This window comes from Cyrtonyx montezumae, unplaced genomic scaffold (genome assembly GCF_038088225.1).
Source record: "Cyrtonyx montezumae isolate F1298 unplaced genomic scaffold, pur_monq_1.0 scaffold_0, whole genome shotgun sequence".
NCBI lineage: Eukaryota > Metazoa > Chordata > Aves > Galliformes > Odontophoridae > Cyrtonyx > Cyrtonyx montezumae.
In genome coordinates this window covers 14,188,236-14,208,866 of record NW_027071824.1, presented here as the reverse complement: position 1 = coordinate 14,208,866, position 20,631 = coordinate 14,188,236, and the positions used below count along the sequence as shown (strand labels likewise).

The window sequence follows — 20,631 nt, the reverse complement described above, 5'->3', positions numbered from 1 at the left end:
AGAAGTTTTCCTCTCAGTTTTGCTGGGTATTCTCCTGAATGAAAAAGCAGTGCAATCCAACTGAAAGCACAGATGTATCTGTCACCTGTTGACTTTTTAAAGCTCTCTAACTTACTTGGCTTCCATGCTGTTAACATTAGCAGCCAACTTTCCAGTTGTGCTCAGTCTTCCAGGAACAATAAGGCAGTCAAAGCTTGAATGTCTGTCACAAAGAACATAAATGTAGAAACAGACAGATGATGTGACTTTGGAAAAAAAAAAAAGAACTGCAAGAGGAAAAATTACAAAGCCCCAGGAAACATTACAACACACAAACTGCACTGTTGAGGACACAACAAAAGGCTGAGGTGGAAGGGAGTACAGGAAGGAAGAAACCATGCCCAGAGATGCAATGTCCACGAAAAAACAAAACCAGAAGAAACTCAACAAACCAACTTCATGACCTGAGAAGGGAAAAGCAGAAACGGCCACAACATAGTTCATAAGTTCATAAGGTTGGAAAGGACCTATAAGATCATCTAGTCCAACCATCCTCCTATCACTATCTCTACCCAACTACTAAATTAAGTCCTTTAGCACCTCATCTAAACGCTTCTTGAACAGCGCTAGGGATGGTGCCTCAACCACCTCCCTAGGCAGGCCATTCCAGTGCCTGACCACTCTTTCAGAAAAGAAATAGCACTTGTAACAAGGTGAAGAAGACACCAATGCAGAAGTAACACTGCATGAGCTCCAGCCCAGTGCCACAGCAAGTGAAGGCACCAAGGTGGCCAGGGTAGCACGTGATGTGGCCCTTCCTCCTGGAAAGATGTGCCCAACCTCCTCTCCAGAAACCCCCAAAGCCAAATTTTGGCTGTACCCTGCCTGCCACACCTGAGGAAAGTTAAGATGCAAGGCTGGGCTGCAGCTGTGGTGGGCAGAGGGCATTCAGGCCCTGAGCAAAGAGGCTGCCTCCTCCCAAGGGGCCAAGGGGCAGAAGGCTCCTGAATCAGGAGACAGGCTATTCCCAATGGTAACACTTCCATAAGTGAGGCATGAAACCCCACAAGCCCCAGGATGAGTCTGGCAGCAAAGGTAAAGCTCCCATGCATCCCTTCCACAACAGCTCCAGGCATCTCTTCACAAAACCATCACTATCCAGCGCAAGCATCTCCTATCCAGGGAAGTGGTGCTGAGACACTGCCCCAGATAGCAAGGTGCAAGGGAACCAGACAATACCTCCCATTGTTTCCTCTTATAGGGCAACAGGTGCCCTGCAAATACAAAGCCAAGTCTTCCCTGCTTCCTTCCCAGATTAGGAAGACAGCAAGCAAAAGACTTTTTAAGCTGTTTTATCGGCTGATGTCAGATTTTCAATTTAAATTCCTTGGCACTCGCTGCTATGGGATGAGCATCACCTCTTAACTCTGCAGTATAAAAGTTGCAAGAAAAAGAGGGTAGGTCACTGGCTCCCCTCTACAGCTCTACAGGAAAGCAACTCCAGCTGGCTGCAGCCCAGATTCAGGGCTACAGAGACACACCAGCACCACCAGGTGCACGAACTAGCCACCTTGCAACTGGAGTGTTCAGGCTCCCAGACACACGTGACTTTAATCAGCAGAGAAATGAGGGGGCAAGGCCTTCCCAGCTATCACCTGAGGTTGCTCTGCATGTACATTGCACCCTGTGCAGCCCTCAACCAGGGATGCCCTGTGCCAAAACAGTGCCCACAGAAATCCAGCCCCAACCCTGTAGCTGGACAGTATTAGGAAAGCTCCATTCCAGCTACAGCCTTAAATCACAACCATCATCTGTCAGAAGCTGTACACTGCTCCTCCAGAAGTTAAGCAGCCTCCCAGCACTCTAAAATACAAGTCAACTCAAGCAGTTGGGCCAGCAGCCTCCTCCCACAAAAACAAACTCCAGCATCCAAAGGCTTTAAATTTTGAGGTGATACTCTGGAATATCCTGAGAAGCCTCTGAACTTTCTAGAAAGTTGTTTCTATTTCATATTCATGGAATCACAGGGGTTGGAATGGACCTCTAGAGATCGTTGAGTCCAACCCCCAATTCCATGAAATTAGTCCATTTTTTTTCCACACTTATCTTCAAGCTGAAAAATCCTTCAAAACATTAACATATTTAGTCTATGAACACCATTATAATGGACCCCGCCTCTTAACAGATGGAGGAGTCCCAGTTTTTCAGGCAACAGCCCTGGCCAGCAAATACTTTTTTAGTGTAAACACTGACTACTTAGTGCTGCTACACAGAGAAAATGTTGATTAGCAAGTGATCACTAAGAATAAATTCAAATTTATTAAAAAACCTTACAAAATGTGTACTGTGGGGGACTCCTCAAGGATCATACGCCATAGGAATCACAAAAAAAAACAACAAACAGTGGTCACAAAATCCCTTCCAGCATGGTGCTATTAGTCACTTTATTTTGTGTATAACTGGGAGGGACTGGGCTGCCACTGCTAAGAATAGATGAGCACTGACAGCAAGTATGAAATTATCCTGAATCACAGATCAGTTTTAACTGCAGGTACATTTGGTCTTCCTATTACAAATCACACTCTAAACAAGAGCAAACAAACCAAGTCTAAATTGAGAAAGTTGAGAAAGATGCACGAGTGATTGCAATGGAGTGGCACCTAATGCTCAGGGCAATGCCTGCTGCAGAAGGATCTGAGTCAAAATCTGGCCAGCAGTCTGCCACCTGGCAGAGCAACTGAATTCCCACCACTCCCAAGGCCCAGGGAGCAGATAACATTATTCTGCTTACAATCTGCTCTTCAAAGCTCTCCCTGAATATCACACTAGAGCCATAGTTAACACAAACACTGTTACCTACTTACACAATTATGGTCTACACAAACAGACTTCCTGCCTGCCTGTAGATGACTTTTTTTACTGTCCCATGGTCACCTTCATAGCATACAGTTTCTAAATACGCTCTGGATCCATATGGAAGCCCTGTCTCCCTAAACAAGGATCAATAAGCCGGATTTTCCCTGGCACTTTCTACCACTAGCCCTTTGATTTGAATTTAGGGATGGGGGAATGGAACATTATATAGAGCATCTCTGCTTCAGCTGTCACCTTCCCCTGCTGGTCTGGCAGAGTCCGAGTCTGCTGATCTGCAGGGTACCTCAGATGGTTCATCTATTCACTGCTTGCCAATCCCAAATCCCCCAGTGAGTTATCTTTGAGGCCTGAAAAAAAAATAATAATTTATATATATAAATAAGTGCAGAACTCCATTTGTTCAGGAAATTGATCTGACCAAAAACCCCAGCACCTGTGGAGTAATAATTACTCCTACCCCTTCTCAATATTTTTAATTCCCTATCGCTCACCCACACAAGCCAAAGCTACCAGAGAGCTCAAATCCTGGGCTCACCCTCCTGCTCACCAGAGCTTAGGAAAGGAGGAAAAGTTTGGTTTAACAGCTGGCAGCCACAGTAGTAGCTCCTGAGAAAAAGCTTACAAGGATTTAAATTCAGGATTGTCAATGAAACTGTTCCCTCCCTTCATCCTCAGTTTTGGCTCCAAAGCTGTCCATAGGGAACATCCAGTCTAGTCCAGCATATCATCTGATGTCTCTATACTTTGTTGGAGCTGCAAAAGTGAGACTTACGACCATTAACCAGAGCCTTGTCTTGGACGTGACTCCAAAGCCCTCCCTTTCCACAGACTTTTGTCATAGGCAGAGCTAGGGAAGAAGGCACTCTGCCTCCTGCAGCAGCACTGGGAGCTCAAAACAAGCAGCCGCAGCCCCAGCCCCTCCTGATGCTTACTGTTCATATCCTGTCTCCTCAGTGCACCAAGGAGTTAAAACATTAGCACAAGTCAGGCCATAGAGTAAACAGTTTCAAAAAGACAGAGAAGCTCTGAAAAATCACACAGCTGTACAGCCTGAGAAAGAAATAAACCAAGTTAAAAAAAATCAGTGAAAGATACAGACATCACATGTGACACTGCAGGGACACAAAGAGGAAGAAAACTCAGAGAGGGCCATTCCAACCCCAAGGGACTCATGCACACCAGAGGATGTCCCTGATGCTCTACCAGCACCCTCATTTAACATGACCACGGCCTCCCTGCACAGGTTTCACAGGCCAGCCACAGGGCCTTACACACACCAGACAGACAGGCAACTGCCTGGACATCTGGGACAGCAGGTTTCCAGAAGAGTGCTTACTCACACAGGTTCTGCCCAGCAGAGGAAAGCAGAACTGTACACATTAAGAGCAGTTAGCAGTTCACAACTGTTTCAAGGCTTTTGATTTTTAAGCAGCTTTCTTCATAATTTGAAAGCCAACCTGAATGTTTTAGATGGTGATACCAAGTGTCTGTGGCTAAAAGGATCCATTCTTGACTGAATATCTGTTCACCAGCCCCCAAATCCAGCTAACTACACCCTTCAAGACAAAGAGACTTTTCCAGAGGTGTAAGAAAAATACCATATCCATCTCTAATTCACCACAGAAAATGGCCAATGTCTGGGCAGAACCCAAAACACACACCTTCACCATAAATTCTTAGAAGATTGCTCTTAAGGGAGCTTCTCAAAACAGAGCAACATAGGACACACTGCTCTAAACTACCTCAAGTGGCACTGATGGTGCACACAGCCTATTCTTTATAATGGAAATCTCCAGATGTGACTTAGAACGGCCTCCCATCACTTCTGCAGCTGAGCACAGCAAAGGATGTCATTCCTTGGGAACTCCTGCCTCAGGTTCGAGCCAGTGTTGCCAACAGCATACACAAAGACACCTTGAAACAGAAAATACACAAGGTCATATCTTTAGATGAGAACTTAAGATTTGTGGACAGAAGATCTGAACTAGCCAAATGCTGACGGACTGCATAAATAGCTCTGAGAAGCCAAAACAACCCTGTCTAAAAGAAACAAACAAGCAAACATCCCAAGCCATGGGGTTGGCTCAGGCTCCACAGAGTCTGAACACAGGGTACAGAGTCCCATTTCTTCCTATTCTGACACTCACATGCATGTCACGTCAGCACAGCTTATTTCAGCATATCTTCCTTCATGACCATGCTTATTTGTGAGATCCCATTTGTTTGCAAGGACATGTGAAAATACATTTACGTAAGTAAGTACTATATAAGAAATTACAGGTCAGAAGATGATTAACAGGCCAGAGAGATTTTTTTTTCTATTTTTGGTCTTCATATAAACATTCTGGAAATTGTAGTTGTAGAAACTTAACTACAGGAAGAAGTGATGAAGTAACCCAACCAGTCTTAAATTTCTCACCCTTCCATCTATGTGTCCCCTGTTCTCCTGCTCCCTGTTGAGCCTTGCATACACAGCAGTGAGGAAAAAGGCACTGAAGTGGCTGGCTAGCTAACATGATAAAGGCCTCATACTCCAAGGAGTTAATCCATTTATAGAGCACATAATTAACCACTGTGCTCACAGAACATTCTGGGCCAGGTCCCAGTGCAGCAGTCCAGCCCACACCTGCGTTGCAGCACAGCACTGAACAGTGCACAGGGCTTCAGGTGTCATTCGTGGGACAAACCTCTGCGCTTGTGATGGAGCTTGATCTACTAACTGATAGGGTCTGTACCCACATGAGCAGCTTGCAAGGATTTCAGAGGAGCCCACATTCCCTACCTGGTATTTTGTCCATCCTAAGTAGGTAGATAGCTCCCTTCAGTGCTGGTGATGAGCACTAATGGACTTTGATATCCTACTGCACCCCCTTTGTTCACAGTCTCATGGCTGCATGCAACTCTAAGCAATACAGAATCCACTCTGACATGAAAAGTGATGCCATCAGTTCTTTTACCCAGACATTTCAGTGCTCAAGAGCTTTGCTATTTCCACAGATGCCAACTTTCCAAATGTCTCCTATGAAAAAGCAGTCAAATATTAGCTCAGAACCAGAGGAAGGCTGCTACACTTATAAAGATGTTACCAGAGCATGGCAACCCTTAAGAGCTGCACCCATTAAGAAATTGCCAGAGAACTGCTGACTTGACATATGCAACTGCACTATCTGTATCAAGATCCACTTTCCAAATACTTGAAAATAAATATTCAGCTTAACAGCCTGTAAGCTCTGTATCAGAGCACATATAACACAAGCCAGCACTCATGATATCAACTTCAACACACAAATCATTTAGGACTTTTTTTTCCTTCAGTCCTCATGCTTATGGATCAACCACACTGTAAGACCATGATGGCTCTTTAACTCACCACACTAGATAACAGGAAAAGTTCAGATCATCTCATTAAAAGAGGAAAGAACAGAGTACAGAGGCAGAACTGAATATCTCAAGGCTAACTTGCTGTAATCCCCTGTGGAGAAGAAGGTTGATAACAAAAGCAAGAATTTACATCACATTTATTATAAATAGTTTTGAGGGTGTTTGAGAGATGGGGATGCTTGCACCAGAGAAGCAAATGAACCAGTGCCTCAACCAAATACAACTCTATGCAGTGGACCAAGCAACATGAAAGAATCTTAAAGTTTCAGGAGCAGTTACTACTGTTTCCTACTTCTAACTCTACCAGCAACCATATCATGAGATAATCTGATTTTTTTTCTTCCCCAGCTCCTCGTGGTTTACCATTTCACTTATTTCTAGGGCCTTTCTGTAAGATGTTTAGCATAACTGTCTACAGTAAGAGAGGCTGCAAAACGCAGACAGGAAAAAATCAGAACATCAAGAATACCTTTCACACTTCTTGCAGCAGTCAGAGATTTGAAGAGAATGTTTTAGGTGTATACTGAAAAAAGATACAATAGAATATTAGTAAGACACCATACTGACAGTATCTTTGCACCAGAAATCTTTCAGGAGCATCACTTCCATAGGAAACTATAGTAAGTTGAAAAAAAAGTTGTGTCATTTGGTAGCACACCAAAATCAGAACTACAGTGAAGAACCATATACCACAGTCACTGTGCTACTCCAAAGCTCTGAACAAAGCACAACAACTTAAGTTTTGAGACTTGCATTAAGGTATACTTAGTATACAGCCTGATCTAAGCAGGTACACCATGTTCTTGTGCGAGTCTTGTTTTATACGCACAAGAAACAGTAACAGCAGACTTCCCTGAAAAACACAGCGTCATTCCCTGACCTGTGGTGGCTTCCCCTGTTGCAAACTACATTTGTAATGTAACAAGAATGGATATACATAGCAGTAAGAAAAGTCAGGCATCTAACTATTTTAAGGATGTATCTACCTGTTACAGAATTATGTCGGCCCTCTTGGCTTTGCATTTTGGAAAATGTTTCATTGAACTATTCCTTGTTTCTTAATCCTATTATTCTCACATACCATCACCCCACATCCCATAGGAGTGCCTGATGAGCCTGTGAAGCAATATTCAAGATAAGGAATTTCTAAACTCTTCACAGGCAAGCAAAAGACTCATCTATGCTGTCAAAAATGAGCACAGCAACAGCACTTGCAAAGTAACTTGTGAAATAATTCACAGATCAATTGTTTCTACAACTGCTCAACCTAGCCTTATAGAATTATAGTAGAATTATACCTCACAAGGATACATGAGGATTTTAAAACAAGCATATTTTTAGAAATAAAAATGATTTTTCAATTTGCTGTCCTGGCATCAACATGACCACAGACTTCTCATTTACATTAAATTCCTAACACTTTAGAGAACCTTGAGTTTTGCAAGCTCATTTCTGAATGTACCTAAAGAGGTACTCTAAATGAGCTAACAGCATCTATAAGTTGAAAAATAAGATTTTGAAAAGAGGAAACCCAGCTAAGTTAATAAGGTTTCTTTGAAATATCTTCGTTTATGTATTTGTATTACTATCACAGCCCCCAGGACACAGCTATGCTTTTGAAATCCCACATTTAGAAAAAAAATGTAGGGACACATTTAGTTGGGGCTTGAGGTGTTTGTCTCTTATTTATCATTATTTCATCAATCAATTGCAGCTCAACTACAAGTGTGTATCTGGGAACAAAGTTCTAGAGAAGAATAGGGAGCTTTAGAGGTGAATCTGCACTGGTTTAATGCCCTCTCAATTTACATGAGAAGTAGATGCCACTGTTGAGTGCCTCTTTCTGTGAGACGAGCCATGGACCAATGCCCAAAACTCCCATTGACATCAACCAGCTTAAAGACAGTGAGAGCAGAGCCCAACAGCACAGTTCTCATTTGAGCCAACAATGGAGAGGCTATTCAGAGTTAAGGCAGAAAATCAGAGCTAAGCCCCAGCCCACGCCAAGGACAGCTGCACTGATGACAGCCAGGCCAGCTATTCTACCCCACCAAAGCTCTTCTCAAAAAACAGTATTTCCTAGAGTGTTTACTCTAGTCACAGACTTGGCCTTAAAAGCTCAGCCAGATTCTGCCTGCTCAACAGTAATGGCTGCTGTGGTTTTCAAGTCCCAGACATGCTCCAAGACAAGCTGCCTACTTTTAGGCAGTGATAGCAAAACTGAAGTACAGAAGTCTGGCATTAATAAATCAATCACAAGTCCTCTCTGTCTCTGCTGTTTCCAAACCTTTGCTACCACCTACCTCCATCCTTCCTGCCTATATTCTCCCCAGGAGGGAGACTGCAAAGGTACCTGGGTCACCTCTCAAACACCTCAAACAACACTTGTAATAACAGCTAGGCAGGGAAAGTGTCCTGTGTTGAGATACAGTACTACTCAGTGGCAGGGGAGAGAAGAAGGAAAAAACAAGCTCCAACTCTCCATCTCTTGCTACTATAACTTTCCTTACTTCTTACAGTGCAATTTTTAAGCAGTAGCGTTTTCCATCATCTCGTGGGTACTGACTGGTCACTTGTGTAAATGCTTAAGCTGGGAATTCAATGCTACTCGTGGCAGCTGGGGAGAAACAAAAGAAAATGTCTACCCTATTTCTTCCACTCCAGGTTCCCATCTTTACATGAATCTAGGAATCTATTTATAATCAAGTCAAAAAAGTCATCAGAAAACTGACACCAGCATCAAACGCTCTCTGGTCTACAAGAGGAACCAACCACTTGGGTCCCAACATCCACTTATTCTTTCCAATCCCCTCAAGTTCACCTCAGTGTTCCTCTGAAGAAGTTAACTGTAATTTTTTCTCCTCTTCAGAGGTTCATAAGCAAAAGATGCAACTTCTCTCGCCTGAAGAGAGATCCATTCATCTGCAGACTGAATACAACACGGGCAGTTACAGCATATGGCAAAGCTGCCTGCTAACTCTTTTTCTCCCCAGGCAACGATGAGATATTTGTATCACAATGAGCCACATGCTGAGGGAGGAGTGGGAAGGGAGAGGTATCTGGCTAACAAACAGCCACACTGGGACCCAACCCAGGCACTCCTTCTAGTCCAGACATGTCAAGGAGGAGGGAGGTGAGGATAATCCTGCCCTAGTCTAGAGACCACTAGAGAGATGGCTCTGACCTTCATTTACTGGCAACATCTAAGTGGTCTTGCTGGAAAGTATAAACAGGTTGCCGCAAAACTTCTTAATCTGCCAGGCCCTTAAGGCTACTTGGGCTGAATTCAGAGGGAGGGAGCACGCCAGCATTATCCTTCTGCACTGTATTGTGTCAAAGCGAGAAACAAAACATCCTTTGCAAAACCTTCTTCAAAAAGGGCCCACAGCAGACAACACAAGGGAGACAGAACAGATATATGACAGAAAGGTGGCCACTCTTGGGTACCCAACCCTGTGCCCATGCTGTGACAATCAACCATTCACCCCACTCCACATTTTGACCAGCTGTGTCATTGCTGCAGTTAGTCTCTGGGTTTTGCTGCACAATTTTTGCTGAAGTCTGCTGGCAGCCCACCATAAACCACAGCCAGTAGGTACGGGGCACTGGGCTTTGCCTTCTGCTAGTAACAGTAGGCATCACTTCCAGTGGTGCTCTGACAAGAGACTTAAACAATAAGCCCATTCATGTGCAGACAGATGCTGGTACCAGAAATGGGAGCACTTTCCCTGCCTGCCTTTCACTTGCTCAACTAGGTCACCTTTTCCAGTTACCCTGGGATGGCCCATTTGCTCCCTCCAGGACTACCTACACCTCGGAGTCACACCAGTAGATAGAACCACGTGTAGTACCACCAGCATCAGTCAAAACATCAAATCTAAGGACATATTCCAGTGGTGCCCAAATGCCCATTTCAACTCCTCTCCCTGGTCTGCAGCCACAGAGCCAGCTCTAGCCTACTACCTTCTTACCAGGCTTTGGAGCTTAGAGAAAAAAAAGACAACAGAGTTGGGAAGGTAGCCAGCAACCCTGCCAATCTAAACGATAAGCCATTGGATTTAACCTAAGGCTCATAATTTACTGCCACTGGTGCCAGGTCCTATTATTGTCCCTTTGGGAATCTTAACACCAAAAATAAATTAAAAAATAAAAATAAAATAAAGACTCTCAGTTGTTTCCACTGATTTCCTCCTCTTCCTAACTCACAGATCTCTCTTTTCCTTTCCGTACGTTCTTCCATTAACTCATTCAAACTCTCTGGTATACTCCAGATCACCCTGACCAACCAGACTGTCTTCCAAGATCCAAAGCAGTACCTCAAAGAACCAGGTTACAGATGTCTCAGTGTATGTTTTAACTACTGGCTCATGCTTGGACATGACCAACAGTCCAAAAAACGATATCACTAACATCTCCTGGCAAGAGAAAGCAAAGTTGCAAAGGTACCTAGGGAAAAAGAGATAGGATTTTCAGACAGAAGCGCCCATACATGGGTGTGCAGTCTGCATCCTGGGAGATCTTTAAAAGCTGTATGGACCTGGTCCTGGACCACTGGCTCTAGATGGCCTTGCTGGAGCAGGACAGTTGGACAAGAAGACCCTCAGAAGTTCCTTCCAACCTCAGCCATTCTGCAAGAATGCTTAACTTCTGTCATGTTGATCTGCGCTGAAAGCTTAGGAGTAGAAGGGCTTTACCTTACCTTGCCCTTCACGTTTAGAAGGGGGCATCATGGCAGGAGGTGAACTTCAGCCTTACTGTCAGCAAATTAACATCATCATTTGCTTCCCTCGGGAAAGGAAACCATTCCACTTCCTAGAAAGCAGGTAAGCTAAACTCCACATGCTACTCTGCTCTGATTCATCCAGTCCTGACAGCACACAGACCCTTCCACTACAGCATGTTTTTGCATGGATTAGAGAGTAAAAACCATCCAGGAAACACTCAAGGGATGCAGAGAAAGATGAAAGACATCTGCTGCCTGACAGAATTGTAATCACCTCCTCTGAACAGCATGAGGTTCCTCATTGTCATGGTTTTATGATTTTTGGTACTGGTATTCCACATCATAACATCATGTAGTGCATTTAGAGTTAAAGAGTTAATGCTCTAGCTCTGTTCTGGGTATACCTGACCGGGAATCGAACCCGGGTCGCGGCCGTGCAAGCACCAGCTCCTAACCACTACACCACAGCATTAACTCTTTAACTCTACTTCCCAGACCCGGGCATTCTCAGAAGGCACTCTTCCTCCCCACTCCATACTTCACCATCAGAATACAAATGCCTGAATTCAATAAACCAGACATGTGATGGAGGACACTGAGACATCAAATCAGAAGAGAACATCTCCTCACTTCTTTCAAAAAGAAAAAAAATGAGACATCGACTGTGCCACACATGGTACATGTCCAGAATCCCAGAGCCTCCAGAACTATACCTTTGCTAGATGACCAATCTAATACTATTTTCTCTCTGAAGCTTCTGACTTTCCCATGCTAGGATTGTCTTGCAGCAGCTATGCATAGCATTTGCTGTACTGGCTGCTTCGTTGCCAAATACTGGCAAGTGGCAAGACGTTCAGGGGCTTCAGCATGGGATGAACAGCTGCTGTAGAGTATTTCTGGGGGGTGAAAAACAAGCAAAATAGCAGGTTACCAGAAGCAGAATTTCTCATTCTGTCATGGCACAACTGGTTTCTGCAATGGTTTCCTTATTATACTGCTTCAAGAAGCAAACAACTGTACTTGGGGTCAAAGAACAGCAATGGCCCAGCTCTTCACACCTAGAAAAGACAAATTCTGGGACTGGGCCCATGAAGAACTGGTGTAAGCCATTATGTTCAGCACAGACTAATGAATCCTACTCCGTCACTCCAGGCAGCGAGGCCCGAGGCAGGGAGATAAAACCACCACCAGTGCAGCAATGGGTTCTCTGGCATCCCTGAGCAGTGAGAGGCAAGCTCAGAAAAGACAACAGACGATAACAATTTTCAGTAACTGACAAAGGCTGGATTCAAATGCGAGGCTGAAAGGTGAAAAGGACTTGCAAGCTCTCACATTCTCTATCTGGAAGCTATTTGTCAAGTCTGGGAGAGGCAGGCAAGGGCAAAGCCCAGCTGTGTTAAGGATATGGAAATCTCACCCTGGATTCATTAGGAGCACAAAGCCCAGACCCCAATGGTGCAGAGTTCACACACAGGACCTTCCGTGGTCATTTTATGGTGAGTGCCCCCAGCTTGCTTTCCTGAAGCTTTTGTGCAACTGATATCAGGCCAAAAGAAAGCTTTCAAAGCTTGCCAGTCTCGTCCAACCCAAATGCCTGCATTCAAGTATTCAGCAGAAGAACCATTGAGCTTAACAGTACAGATAAGCTCAGATCAGAGATAACACTGCCCCAGGTCACTTTAATGTCAAACCAAGACAAAGCCTCCATTGCCCATCATGCACTGAAACTATTCACTTACCAGAAGAGTGCAGTGTCTGCAGCAGTGAAATTCAAGTTTAGGGCATGTTTTTCTCTTTTGTCCTGTCCCTTTTCATCCTAAACCTCACAGCATTCTAAATGATGTGTTGAGCCTCCATATGACAATGGAATTTCGATAGCATCTACTCATACACACAGGTAAACCATAGCAGAAGCGTTTCACTTGTTCAATACTACCTAATGACTTCATAGCATAATCTAGGTATGTATACTCTGCTTCATTCTTTTCAGTGATGCTTTCCCTACCAGCCACCTAGCCACAAGTAAATGAAAACATTATGGTTTCTCATCTTGCCAACCCAAAGCTGCTCTCAGATTACAATCTCCCTCCCTGCAAAGGCTGCATTTTGAAATCTACTTTCACCATCTTGAAAAGACAAAGGAGCACCAACAACAGGAGGAAGGCTCATCTACTTCCTCTCTGTTTACAGAGCAGGTCAAGAACAATCAATTTTACCCCCTGGAAACAAACAGCAGTTCCAAATAGGAACTCCTTATATCTCTGCCAAGCTTCGTGGTCCTCGCTGCCTTTACTTCAAACCATCAAAGGTTCTCCATGCTCTGCTTGACCTCAAGAATCAGCAGCGCCACAAAAGCCAAATCTGCTCATGTTAACAGGGTGCCAGTCTTTCTGGGACACACACGGCCCTCATTAAATGGCAAGTGGTTGGCAGCAGGGCTCACGCGTAATGAGGTTGCTACCTAAGAACCAAGATCAAGGGGCGGCTAGGAGAGGGCATTCACTGCAGCAATACAGGCATCTGCATGAGCCAGGGTATTCCAGCCCAATTAAGGGAAAGAAAAGAAGAAGTCTTCTGAGGTAATTTTCCAGTCCTTTGGAGAAGTGAAGAAAAGCATGTATTGAATTCCCCTTCTTAGCCTCAATAGAGAAGAGATGAAGTGGGTAGCTAACCAACCAGGGTGGGTAACACTCCCGGCAACTGTTCAAACTGATGGCTGGGGCACAAAAGGGCAGGATCACACTGTCCTGTGAAGCTGGAAATACATGGCTTGGCACCTAACCAGAATGGGACTTTTTAAACATGCTCCTGTGCAGCCTCTCCTGCTGAGAGAGTCTGAACTGAAAGGTCCAGATGGTGGAGATTTCCATTTTATCCACAGGCCCCAGAGGTAGAAGCACAGCAACGCCCTAATCCCTTGAACACACTCAGACTTCCCCCAGACCACTTTTCTCCCTCAAATTTGTTCCCCTTCTTTACAAAAAAAGCATAAACTCGCTGCATCCCAGGAAGGCACATCTTCTTGCAAAACCTGCCTTGTTTGTACAACCCTAAGAACAGCTTAAGCATCCCCACACAGAGCCACTCCACACCACAACTCTCTGGACTAATCTTCCATCACCATCCAGAACAAGATTTGATGCAAAGACAAAGCACTCACCATCTCTTCACCCATGCTTGAGCAGCTATAGCATGCACAAAAATCTTCCTGTCTCTGATCATATTTGCTTCTAGAACTAAATTATCTTGCCAGATACTCCACAGAGCTGCATGAATGCTTGGGAACAAGTGTGGGGAACACATCTGCTGTTCAGAAAAGAATCTGATTAAATCTATCAGCTTTATTCTGGCAAGCTAACACCTGAGATAGTAAGGATACAAATCACAAAGCAAGAGTGGTTTGATGGACAGAGCCCAGGTAGAGCCTTAGAGTAGTCAGTTAATATTAACTTCGCTCATCTGCATTGTTCTGATGACTAAAAGCCACATAATGCCAAATTCCCATTTAATAAAAGAGGCATTTTTTGTTGGAGAACAAAGACAGAAAAAGTTTGATTCCATATCACTTTCATAACAGAAACAAGTACAGGTGACAAGACATACACTGAATGAGACGTTCTGGATCAAGGAAGACACTGAGAACTTACCAGTTGAAAAGAAAAATTAAAAGTATAAAAATAATACAAATAATAAAAGTCCTACAAAATAGAGGCTGCATGTCACTTTGTGTTGGCTCACATACATTGAATATATCATTTTAAAAGTAGCTTAATACCACTTCTTTAAAAGAGACTCCACAACCTAGAAGTGAAACCAGCATCTACAATATAAATGTTGCCACCAATAAGATATAAAAATTAGATTTCAACTTCTTAGAAAAAATCATTGCCACAATTAACCCAGAATTATGAAGAACCAGGAAGCAAATCATCCTCACAAGGTTTCCCAGAAAAGCCACAGCAGTTTGAAAAAGCTTATTCAAATAAGCCTCTAACCTGCTCAGAGTTGGTCTTTCACCAGCACACTTCCAAACACAATGCCAAAGGGGACTAAAGGCAGAGAAGGTAGATGCTATATACCTAGAATTCAAGTTAAAGAAAGGACCTGAGCAGAAAGAAAACAATTTGTCACTTACTCACATGCACTCTTAATAAAATAAAAAGCACAGGTTCTTCAACTTTTTGTCTCACTAGGACGCTAAACTAATTAAAGTTTGTCAGAATCTGCTGTGGATACAAGTATGTAAAATGCAAGACTGGACCTTTTGAATGTTCTAGAAGCAGATACTTTGCTAGAAGGTAGAAGAAGGGGGTAAGGAAAACTGTACTAAAATCTTAAGTGTATTGTTTGTTCTTGGGATACATGCTGCCAGCAGGATTGAGAAGAAGCACCTATGTAATGGGAAAATGGGAAATAAATATGTAGTCTTTTTTTCTAACTGGTCCATCTCATAGGCTTAATAGGAACATTCTTACTGAGGTCAGATCTAGTACATCCAGCCAACCAGAGGCAGCAAAATTCTTCCCTAATGGGAGAAAATTCAGAATTGAAAGTAACAGTCTTCAAATTACCACAATTTACCAGGGTCAGCAAATGTCTGCAGATACTGTTTCAGACTGACATTATGCCAGTGCAAGAAAAACAAATAAAGAAGAGCAACTCGCAATACTAACTTCACAGCAACACCATCTTGAAGAGCAGCAACAGACAGGCACTGTGCAAGCCAATCCACACCCCTGTATGAGGCATGCCCCATGACCCTTCCTCAGCTGACCTCTGGCAAACTTCTAACATTCTATACCTCAGCCCCAGCTCCCTAGAGCAAAATCAAGAGCAACTGCAGCTAAAGCAGTTCACTCTTGAGAACTATTAATGATGTAGTAAGTATAGCCTTACATTGCTGTAAAACTCTCAGGAAACAGAAAAAGAGCCAAGTCCAAAGAGGTCAAGAAACTCACAGATACTTAGTGCCTAACATCAGATCTACACCTACTTCCACTGCACAGATACTCATCTATATACCCCTGAACAATTAATTCCTATCAGAATAAGTGGTATGAGTCAGTTCATGGCAGCAGGAATAACCTGAGTGAATTCCAGTGATTTTGTTCCTGTGTCATGCAATAATCCAGGCTATATAGAAGTTGAATTCCTAATAAATACCAAGATAAAGGCACAACTGTAGCAAAAACTGTTAAATTGCAGCAGCTTTACTTCTTAAGTATCTAAACTAATTTATCCTAGACAGACTGCAGAAGAACCAATTATGCCTCTGAAGGCATGATCACAAGAAGCAACTTCATGAATTTACTGAGCCCTGCCTCAATAATCCTCTTCCACTTTTGCTTACAACACCTCCTCTCAAGTGATGCCACGTTCCTGGTATGAAGTTCTGCCTTACCTGCTGCATTTTTTCTAGGTCAAGGCTGGGCCTGCAGATCTTGTCCCCATAACCTTGTCGATGTCTCTTACATGGCATGACTTGCTCAAGGCCTGCCCCAACGCTGGTCAAGATTAAAGGTCTAGAGGCTGGGCTGCGCACCAGAGGCTGGAGTCTCTTGGGAGGGGAGGCACTGAAGAGCACAGGGCTTGGGCTTGCATGCAGACCATCAGCCTGCTCAGCGACAGGCTGGAAGGACATGGCACACAAGTTCTTCACTTCTTCGTCACTGGAGGAGGTGTTGTTGCTGTCACTGCAGCACGCAAGCCTGCTGACCTGGGACCACTTCCGCTTCTCAGCGGCAAACTCCCTGTTGATGCGCTCCAGCTCCTCTTCCGAGCTGTGGCGGTCCAGGCTGGCATGGAGAAGGGCCCGGACCTTGCAGCATTGGTTCTCCTGGTTCTGGAGCTGGTTGGTGGCCAGAGGGGTCAAAGTACAATTCCGTCTTCTCTCTGGTGGGAAGAAGCAAGAGAAAAATGACAAAGCAGATCTCTACCTCATGCCATGAAATGGGCCTCATTCCTCCTGAGCCATTTTAATTATTTCCTCCCAAGAAAACTTCTGTGCTGTTTTCCACCTTTTCCTCCCCAGAAGAAGTGCCCCTGCTGAATGCTTCCCCCAGAAGTTTCCAAATCCTTCTTTAGACCACATAGCTCACTGCTGGAAGTCTAGTCACACAACAAGAACAGGGACCAGCATCCTCACCCCCAAAAGGCAGAAAGGACATGGTCTTACAAGCATGTTGTCAAACCCTTACCTCCAGCTAGAAATATTGAATTCTAGTGACCACTTCTCAGGGCAGAGGAAACACTTAAGTCAGATTATTCTAAGAAGCATATTTGGTTTCTGGAGTTAAAGGTTCTCTTCCTATTCCAAAGTTTATCATACAAAAGAGCCTGCCTTCAGCCATAAACTCAGCATATATTGCCTGCTCTGAAGGTAAAATTTTAGCTGGACATGCTCTATGGGTGAGGAATTTGACTTCTCCTGCCCTAGCATCAAAATCCATTTGAATTTCACTAACTGGGATAAAAAAATAGGACATGTATAATTGGCAGAGACCTACTACAGCTCCACAGAAGCATTTCTTACAAATAAACATAATGTTCAAAAACAATGGCAAAACACCTCTCTTCTATCCAAGATGTCTAGCTAGATTCAGTAACAGAGCTACCCAAAAGCAGTGGTACAGGAGAGTTAATTAGACAAATGAGTCCAGGATCATGGGGAAAGGAAGGTCAAAACTGGAAGCGAAAAGAAAGATTAAAACCTAGAATAAAGGCAATGCAGATGCACAAGAATGGAACAGAAAATACATTTTCACTTCCAGCTCTGCTGCAAACCTGATAGGAAATATTGACCACCCCACAACTACAGTACTAGCAGCTTAACATGTGGTTAATGGTATCCATCTCTGGTAAGGAAAGCATGACTATAGCATCTGATAGCATCAGTTTCTCCCTGAGAGGTTCCAAAAACTTCAAGGTGCCTGACTTAATGTATCTGGTTGTGGTACAGTGGGGACTGTGAAGGAAGTGCTTGCAAGACCACATGTGAAAATCAAAACAAGCTTCAACTGCAGTATTCCAGGGCCCTCCTATCTTGTCCCTTTACCTCTGTCGATTTGAACAAGTTCCTGGTTCTCTCCCTCAGAGTCATCGCTGTCCTCATCACTTGGGGGGTAGGAGATCTAGGGAGCAAGGAGAAAGAAAAGGCTTTATCATGAACACTGAGCATCGCCTCACTGCTGCCCAAGCCACTTCCCCCACCCTCCCCTTCTCATATCCTGCAGGCATCCACCCCATCTAACCGCACACAGCCCACCATAGCACCTCCCTGTAAACATACCCTCATCTCCCAACCTCAGACTCCCATCACATCCTCTTACTTGCAGCAACACAGAATAAACAGCTTACCACTATTTCCACCTTACTGCACCACCGATTCTTTCCCAAGCACAACGAATATGCCCTGTCCTTAGCTCCCCAAATGCACTGTTTATAACCATCATGGCCTACCACATCCACATCAGGTGGTCAACTGAATCTTCAAAACCCATCACCATAGGGAGGAAGGAAAAAAAAGACATCCTGTCAACAGCACTATCATCTCACAAGGCACCCACAAGTGGATGTGGCATGTTAACTTTAGCCATCTTATGTATGTACCCACACTTCCCCTCGAAGGCACACACATACAAGCCACAAAAGAACAGACATCTCACTTACCTACAGCATGACTCTGAAGAACATAAATAAAAGAAACAGGCCTTTACAGAAACGTGACTAAGAACATTACGCTCTCCCTGCCAACTCCGATACTCAAAAGTTTAACTGAACACCCTTAAATATTTGCCCCAAGAGTAACAACAACTCATGGATTTTGACTATCAGGAATTTTCATAGCTATCTGCATCGAGTCAGCCAACAGACTTGAGCAAGCCACTTACTGCATATGCAAATACCACTTACCCTACATGTGTTCTAGCACTAAGCGAACTTGGTGGCAGCCTACTGAGAAGGACTGAGATCTGAATCCTGGTTTCTACAGGTCATATCAAAAACTCAGAAGTCGGCTGCATGTAGAAGAAACCCTACCTACCTTGTTCTGACTTCTGATCTGCTGCACAGAGCATACAGAAGTTATTACACTCAACCAAACCTTTGAGCCACATGGTTTACTATGTGCTTCTGGCAGTGCCAAAAAGAAATGAGTCAAAGGAAAATGAAGTACTTCAACAGAAACACTCACAAGAGACAGTACTGGAATAACACGATCACTGCAAGATGAGCTTTATCCTTTACACCTTTTTAACCCAAATAAGTACAAATACTCCCATCATTCGTAGCTTTCTCTGAGTCACACAAGTTACCTGGCTACAACAGTATCCAGCAACAATGAGTTTCAAAAGTTACAATGCTGTGTTTCCCACTTTAGAAGCCTTTCATAAGCTGTGCTTGACTTTTATACAAGGTGAGGCAGCAAGCAACCATTATACTGACATGGACTCATCTCCCCTCCACCACTGTTTCTAGGGAAGTGTCCTTGCAGCATTTCACCCTCCCAGACACCCAAAAGTGCAACTACATTTAATTAGGTGCCTCCAAGTGAAAGACATGCAACTGACGCAGAGAAATACAGATTGATGCTAAATCTGACAGATACTGTGGTTCAACTCACCTACTTCGTCACCATCCCCTAGAGATATTTTTTTTCTACCCCTAAAGAAGTCTGCTGGCAACATTTTTTTTAAGCTACCTTTTAACTTTCCATACCTACAAGGACCTTTAAGAAGCCATAAAGTATATCTTTCTACCTTGCTGGTCTTTTCAAGCTACTTTTCCAGCTGTCGAATCATGACTGGGGAAAGCAGCCAAGATTTATCTGTGCTTCCAATCTTCAAGTACATAGGTTTTTCCACCACAACTTTCTTGTATACATTCACACATATGCATTATTTAATAAAGGCGGCTGGTGTTGAGGAACACTGCCAAATAAACAGAGTACTAGCTGTCCCCAGAACAGGTATAATACCCTGTTTGTGCCACAGAGGGGTGGGCAGCTGACACCAAGATACCATTGTGCTGGCTGCTGAACAAACAGACAGCAGCCTTGTCATTGGAACAAAAGCCAGGGCTCCAGTTCTAACCTGAGAGGTACTGACCTTACTTTGTTGCTCATTTACACATAAAAAAATAAATAACAAGAGCTAAATAAATAAATAAATTTGGACATGGCTGGATTTTCAATGAGGTTTAACATCTCTGCGTGGGAAACCTATCGGCTCTGAGCTTTATACCGTGAGAATGCCAATACATGGGATCATTCTGCCTCCAACTAGACAGGCTGTGACGCTTAACACATACAGGTCAAAGAGCCATTGTACAACGTCACTGGCTTGAGATGATTAAAACAGGAGTTGGATTTGAATCAGTGACTGACATTTTGAAGGTCTGCGTGTCTACTCGTCCTGCACTCCCAAAACACCCAGCCCTCCCCATACGAGGGCAATGCAGCTAACCTGCTTCCTGCACAAGGGCGATTTAGATGACCCCTAGTTTCATCATGAATAATTAGTCTCCGCTAAGTTCCCTGTCCCACAGACAGCCCAAGACTAAACCCTCCTGAGTTGCCTTGAACACTTCTCTGGAGGTTTTGTCCAAAACACTTGAAAGACGAGAAACCTTGTTCCAACCAAGAAAAAAAAAATGGGTTTGTGGATTTGGTTCCTCTG

General features: G+C 43.9%; 1 protein-coding gene across 4 annotated transcripts in view; it reads right to left on the bottom strand.

Moving 5' to 3' along the window:
* The window catches only part of LOC136060480 (uncharacterized), a 50,188-nt gene that overhangs the window by 16,580 nt on the left and 12,977 nt on the right, over positions 1 to 20,631 (bottom strand). For 3 of the 4 annotated variants that reach the window (XM_065755059.1, XM_065755069.1, XM_065755050.1), the window contains exons 2-3: positions 18,012 to 18,087; positions 16,359 to 16,849 (exon numbers count right to left, since the gene is read on the bottom strand). In XM_065755059.1, coding sequence (XP_065611131.1) covers positions 16,359 to 16,849; positions 18,012 to 18,087 — 567 coding nt within the window. Of the gene's footprint in view, positions 1 to 6,703; positions 6,758 to 16,358; positions 16,850 to 18,011; positions 18,088 to 20,631 lie in introns of all 4 variants that reach the window. The other variant, XR_010623366.1, reaches the window with a different exon arrangement.